The sequence below is a fragment of the Saprolegnia diclina genome, assembly GCF_000281045.1.
Source record: "Saprolegnia diclina VS20 unplaced genomic scaffold supercont1.153, whole genome shotgun sequence".
Classification (NCBI taxonomy): Eukaryota; Oomycota; class Saprolegniomycetes; order Saprolegniales; family Saprolegniaceae; genus Saprolegnia; species Saprolegnia diclina.
This window is the reverse complement of record NW_008246220.1, coordinates 39469-46580: the sequence shown is the minus strand read 5'-3', so window position 1 is coordinate 46580 and position 7112 is coordinate 39469. Positions and strand designations below refer to the sequence as shown.

General features: G+C 59.5%; 1 protein-coding gene across 1 annotated transcript; it reads left to right on the top strand.

Annotated features, from left to right (window-relative positions):
* The first annotated feature begins 1457 nt into the window (after nucleotides 1-1457).
* Nucleotides 1458-3114, top strand: SDRG_16795 (hypothetical protein). Its single transcript, XM_008623015.1, has one exon. It carries the CDS (start codon nucleotides 1509-1511, stop codon nucleotides 2997-2999), a length of 1491 nt encoding a protein of 496 aa, XP_008621237.1. The 5' UTR covers nucleotides 1458-1508; the 3' UTR covers nucleotides 3000-3114.
* Nucleotides 3115-7112: the final 3998 nt, after the last annotated feature.

Sequence of the window (7112 nt, the reverse complement as noted above, 5' to 3'; positions counted from 1 at the left end):
AGGCCGTCGAGCAGCGTGTTGTGCTGAAGCAAAATACGCGGCACGGCCGTCGTGAAAGAGCTCAGCGCGCAAAGGGCAGCAAGCGCAGTTGGGAGGAGGAGGCGGACCATGGTGGTGAATTGAGTTGTGAGTGTTGTGGCGACGACGACGACGAAGATCTTATTCCTACGTCGGCGGCTCATCCCAGTACGAAATCAGATGCAATCTAATCGCTCCCAGATGATGACTCGGAAAATCAGATGAGCCGGTGCGACAGTTTCGCACGTAGAATACCATCTCTTGTGTCAATTTCAAGCGCATCACGAGTGCTAGAAAGTTAGTTGGGTCCAGGGGCGAATCATACCCAGCTCTGGTCGAGTCGCTATGGGCATGGGGAGGCAAGGGGCTTGGTCTTTCTGCAAATAGAATACCTCTTCCTCAGTGCTGTGTTTGTCGCCCTGTGGTGGTACGACGAAACACATGTTACTAGTACTTTGCAGCGCCTCACATTGCACTTACGAGACGCCCGCCATCAGCTCGTTCGATCGTATAGAGCTGAGCCAAGGTCATTCGACAGCAGCGTGTACTACTTCAAGCGCCATCTCATAAGCGTACCCACTATTATCCGACGAGAGATTCCAGCGTCCAGCAATCGTTGCCCGATATTCTGATGGAGTGACCTTGTTGCTCCAGCTTGCACCCAACTGTGGCAAGTTCGCCTTTGTGCTTTCCTATCGTTTCTGGTAGTTGTGCACTAAGAACTGGCCATCTCCTCTTTGCATAAACCATTGGATCTCAGTGCCGCTCAGATCTTATCGCGGCGTGATCGGTGACGCTGTGCGATGCATTTGTCGGCCGTACTATTAGTAGTACACCTAAGCAGGCAGTGCCGTTGTCCAATACTGTATCGCCCACTTTCTCAAACGTTTGAGATTGGTATTGAGTCGCAATCACATAAAACCTCAAGTTCCTGGCTCTGTGCACGACGCGTTTAGCGCCATTTTCGTTCCAAGCTCGCGCGACGACAATTTAAACAATATCAATCTCCAGCTGTCCGTAATGGACAAGCGTCGTTATATGATTGAATGAGGTGGGGTCAAGAAGACGACTCTCGAGGAAGCTGGTGGAAGCTCAGCGGGAACGAAGAGGAGGCGGTCTGGAATAGAAAGGCGCTATATTACCTTAATCAAGTACACTCTGCGCAGACAGGCCACACTTTGATATGAGCGCGCCGACGCCGGGCCTTCGTTCAGGGATCGTCTTCTAGAAATCCGAGGTTATATTTGCCCAATATACAAGGATCTCCAAGGATGATGCATCCGATATTCTCTGCGGCAGCCTGTTGGCCGTAGGCACTGCCTCATGTCTTGCATAAGCGAATTCTGAAACGTAACCAACGCTTGGCGTACTCAGATATGATCTGATTTGGATTTCAAATAATAGCGTTGCGTCGGTCCGATGCACTGTACTAGTACGCCGCAGACCCAAGACCTTCGCCGTTTTCATATTTCAATTCTCCACCACCTGCAATGGTCCGTCTCTTCCTCACGACTGCGCTTGCTGTAGCGACCCTCACCGAGGCCATCAACCCGCTCCTCGTCAAGGAGAACACGATCCTCAAGAACCTCCAGAAATTTGAGCGCGAGAACCACCTCGAAGACACGGCCGCGCCGCTCCCCGACTCGTGGTTTGAGAAGCAGATCCTCGACCACACCCACGACAACTGCGGCACGCCGTCGTACTGGAAGCAGCGCTACCACGTCAACGACGCCTACTACAAGGGCGCCGGCTCGCCGGTCTTTTTGTACATTCACGGCGAAAACGTCGCGACGCCCGGCTACATCACGAGCCAAGGCATGTACATCGTTGCGGCCGCCAAGAAGTACGGCGCGCTCCTCGTTGCGCTCGAACACCGCTTCTACGGCAAGTCCCAGCCGACAGCGGACATGTCGACGGCCAACCTCGCCTACCACACGTCCGACCAGGCGCTCGCGGATCTCGCGACGTTTCAAGACTACTTTGCAGCGAACCGCAGCATTCGTGCGTCGTCGCCGTGGGTCGCCTTTGGCGGCAGCTACCCTGGTATGCTCGCGGGCTGGGTCAAGTACAAGTACCCGACGCGCTTTGCCGGCTCAATTGCGAGCTCGGCGCCAATCGACATCAAGGCCGACTACTTCGAGTACATGAATGTTGTCGCGAGCGGCCTCCAGACGGTCGGCGGTGACGCCTGCACGAGCACGCTCCAGGAAGGCCTCAAGCAGTTCCACGCGCTCGTCGCCAGCGACAAGCCGGACGACGTCGCAACGCTGAAGAAGCTCTTCAACCCATGCACGCCGTTCACATCGGACCTTGATAAGATGGACATCGAGGCCAACATCATGGGCGCGTACCAGGGCTTCTCCCAGGACAACGACTGGGACTCGTATGTCCTCAAGAACGCGTGCGCCGACTTGACGGCCAAGGATGGCTTGAGTCCTCTCGAGAAGGTCGCCAAGATCAACGCGCGCAGCTTCACACCTGAAAGCAACTGCACGAACTCCAACTACGAAGCGGACTGGGTCACGGGTGTCTCGGGCACGGCGCTCGACACGGAAAACATCAACCGCCAGTGGACGTGGCAGACGTGCAACGAGTTTGGCTTTGGCCAGACCGCCGCCAAGAGCACGGGGCCGTTTTCCGAGCTCAAGTTTGTGACCGCCGACGGCGTCTACTACCAGATGTGCAAGGATGTCTTTGGCATCACCGACACGGACGCTCGCATCGCCGCCAAGCGCGCCGACTTCCACGGCCTCGACATCGACGTCGGCAACGTCATCTGGCCCGGCGGCACCATCGACCCGTGGTCGGCGCTCGGCTACCACAACCAGACGCAGCCCAAGAACCCGACTTCGAAGGTCGTCTTCATCGAAGGCACATCGCACTGCGGTGACATGAACGCACCGTCCAAGGCCGACTTGCCGTCGCTTGTGTGGGCCCACCAGCAAATTGACGCGGCGATCGCGGGTTTCGTTGGCAAGTAACGACCAATGTTTTACCGCTAAGATTCGAGCGATAAGAAATTATGCACTCTACATGTACTAGTATCATTTTGACATTGGAATCTTATTGATCGTGTGAATTGTCATATTGTTTGCCATATTCCCACAACTTGCTGATGGTCGTTCACTAAGCCAGAAGCCTTTGCTGTGGGGTTCGATGTCCGGTACACCGCAGTTGTTCTCGAGCAGGTTTCGACACGAATGCGCCGTGCGAGGTATTATCACAACGAACGACAAGTGCGAGCGACACGTCATCGGGTGGAGCAATGTAAGGCCCGAGTGCATAAGCACGCACGTGCGTGCCTATGCGGAGCACACAAGAGCGGCACGCGCCAACAACTCGTGACCTGTATATGTGAATATTGATAGCTAGAGGTCGCGAGTGTAAAGAAGAAGAATGTATCGAAATTTACCTCACCACAAGCAGGGCTCTACATTTGGTAGCACCTGGTTTGTGACGGAAGCGGAAGGAGTGGCAAGACAGGTACGCGTCGGGTGTGCCGGTGTCGTCTCGCAAGGGCTCCTCTCCCCTTTCCCTCAGTATCGATCCACGAGCGCCGGAGGTCTACGGGACCTACAGCTTGTAGACGGTTTATCTCGCATATCGGGAAGAGATCACCGGTTAACGCGGCGCGCGTTTGATCTCCTCCAGGATGGCTGCTGCCGATTTACAGCACCTGCTGACCCAGCTGACCCAGGCCATGAACCAGCAACAACAAGCCATCAATGCGCTGGCAACGGCTCAAGCAGAGCACGCGACGGCCCAAGCCGCGATTACCCAGCAACTCGCCAACGCGGAAGCATCGTGCACGGCGGTGGAGACGGCGGCGGCCCGAGCGGCCATACCGGCACCGATGCGCGTAGAAGGACTGCGCATGCCAGAGTACCGCGGCGAGCTGGACGAGAGCGTAAGCTTGTATATACACCGCGTCAACATGTTCTTCCACGCCAAGAACATTACGCCGACACTTGACGCGGAGACAGAGACGCGGTGCTTGGCGATGATGCACGCCAACTTGCAAGGCAATGCCGCGACGTGGCTTCTCGAACTGGCGTCGACGGGCTCGGTGCCGACGACGCTGCGCGAGTTTGAGCTGGCTCTCCGCGCCGAGTTTGAGCCGCCGGATCTTCAAGAACGGCTCCGCGACCAGCTCTACACCAACACACAGACGTCCTGCGGTGGGCTACTCGCTTACATTAGCATGTACCGCGGGATCGTCAGCCAAGTCACGGACATGTCGGAGCTCGACAGGATCACACACTTTGTGCGCGGGCTCGACGTACGGACACGCGAGGCCGTGCAGTACCGCCGACCGGGCTCCACGACGGCCGCCATTCAAGGCGCGCTCGAGTTTGAACGCGCGCACAGTATCTCGCTCGGACACGACCGGTCGCTGCTACCGCCGGTTCCGCAGGTCGCATTGCCGCCGGTCGTGCCAATGCCGACGGTTCCGCAGCGGGACCCGTACGACATGGAGGTTGATTACGCCAACGCGCGCGGTGGCAACCGGCCGGAGCGCCGCCGGTGTTACAACTGCAACGACACGGGCCACCTTTCGCGCGATTGTCGTGCGCCGCGACGCACAGAAGATGGCCAAGTGGGGCCCAGCGGTGGCCGCGAGGGTCGACGCACACAAGCCTATTTACAAGTTGATCCGGCATTCAGCGACGAGGACGAGGAGATCACGGTGTATAGCCTCAACATGGCCCGTCGGGCCGAGACGGTAGCGGCGCCGGCGAACCGATTAGTCATCAAGCGCGGTACGCTCGACGGCAAGGCAGTGCGCATCCTTATCGACTCGGGTGCGACCGACAACTTGATCCGGCCCGAGTTGGTGACGGCGGAGGTGATCCGCACCAAGCGCGTCAACATGGTCGGCTTTGATGGCTACGCGCGCGAGCCCACGGAGGTCCAGGACTGCAAGGGCACCATCGAGTTTGACGACTCGGCGCTGGGCAGCTTCCCGGCGGTCTTCTCGACGTGGGCCTGGGGCGACAAGGACTTTGACGTGATCTTGGGCAAGCCATGGTTCTACGAATACAACCCAGTCCTCGACTGGCGCACCCATCGGCTTCTCTCGGTGTGCCCGCGGCCCGAGAAGCCGCGGGCTTCGCAGACGCCGGAAGGGATGGCGGCGGTGCACGTGCTCAAGCTCTCGGTGGTGCCGACGTCCGCGCAGAGACCAGCCGTACTAGCACCAGTCGTCGCCGAGGCGGCGGACGTCGGGCCGGCCGAGCTCCCTTCCAGTCGAAAAGTCGAATTGGCGATGAAGAGGCGGCGCGACGGCCGGCAGACCCATGGCCGGGGTCGAGCACGAAGTGGTCGATGAGTTTGTCGAGCGCCCTTTAGCAAACGGCGCGATCCAGCTCTCGATCAGCGAGGAGACGTCCAAGACGTTCGGCGTGCCCAAAAAGGAGGACGACCACAAGATTGCCGCGATGGAGAAGGGGCCCGAGCCCGAGACGACGAAGCTGGTGAAATCCGAGGCGAGGCGGGTCGGGATGCAAGAACACACGGTGGCGTTGAAGAGCATCGAGGGGGCCTTGCCGCAGGCCAGGGTCCTTCATCCGCCCGACCCGCGCTGTCCGTTTGTGGTGCCCACGGAGGTGTCAGGATACTGCTGCGACGCAGTGCTGTCGCCGTTTGCCGCGGTGGGCGACGACCGCGCCGTGGCGTACCTCTCGAAGAAGTTCAGCGTGCAAGAAGGCTGCGGGCCGGCGCAAGAGAAGGAGCGGTTGGTGATCAAGATGGCCTTAAAAACGCGGCGTCATTATTGGTACGGTCAGCGATTCGACGTCTACACGGCGGCGTGCGCACAGGTCTTCGAGGCGCGCGAGGCTTTTGATCGGCCAGCCGGCAGTCGGGCGTGGGCGACAACCAAGCTCGATGGACGCCTCGTTGTGGCGCCGCCCGGGTCACCAGCTCCGACCTCGGTGCCAGTGCCGCATCAAGTCACGGTCAAGCATGCGAAGAAAGTCCAGTGCGGGGCGCTGTCGAAGAGTCCGCAGCTCTGCGCACAGCGCGGGAAGGCGTACAAGACGGACAAGGAGTACCAGGACGAGACCACGCTCAGCCGCTACAAAGGTCTGGTGTGCGTGCGGGTGGTCAACCAGATCGGGCGGGAATGCGCACCGGCGTCCGACGAGCCGCGGGTGTTTGTCGTTGCGCACGCTCATGACGCCCCGGGCGCGGCGCATCCGGGCTCGCGGGGTACGGACTGGCCGTGGTACTACTGGCGCAATTTCAAGGCCGACGCCGAGTTGTACGTGGCCACGCGCGAGACGTGCTGCCGAATCAAGTCCACCACGAAACAAGCCAACGGCACCATGATACCCATCGAGGCGCCAGCCAAGGGCTGGCACACGGTGTCGATCGGCGGCAGTACAGGCTTGCCGGTGTCGGGTGGGTACGACGCCATCGTGACGGTCGTCGACAAGCAGTCGAAGCAGACCAAGTACAGCTTGGAGGCAGGCCAGGCACGCCCGAGGAAGGATTACGACCCCGAGCGGTCGGCCATCACGTTTGCGGTGGGTGAATGGGTCCTGCCTGTGAAGCGGGTCAGCTCGCTCAAGCTGGCCCAACGGGTGGATCGCAAGAAGAAGCCGAAGCGGGTACCACGCTACATGGTGCCGTTCTCGATCAAGGACACGATCAAGGACAACACGGCGCACCTCGACATGCCGGCCAGCAGGAAGGCCTGGCACAACTGGCTCAGCGTCGACCACCTCAAGCAAGACGAAGAGAACCCGGCACGGTTCGCGGCGCGTCAGATCCTCAAGGCATCAGCCGGCACCTTGGACGGGGCGGACGAGCGGCACACCGTCGAAGCGCTGCTCAGAAGATGCCAAGTCAACAAGATGCCCGAGTACGCGGTCAAGTGGCACAGCTTACCAGATCACAAGACCTCGCGGAAGAAGAACGAGAACGTCAAGCCCGTGAGACACTTCCAGCGCCGGATGCACGCGATCAAGGAGCTCAAACAAGCCGCGACGGAAGCTCGCTCTAACGGCGGGAGGATGTAAGGCCCGAGTGCATAAGCACGCACGTGCGTGCCTATGCGGAGCACACAAGAGCGGCACGCGCCAACAACTCGT

What these genes read in the sequence shown, in the direction of transcription:
- SDRG_16795 (XM_008623015.1), top strand. Translation starts at nt 1,509, where the DNA reads ATGGTCCGTCTCTTCCTCACGACTGCGCTTGCTGTAGCGACCCTCACC.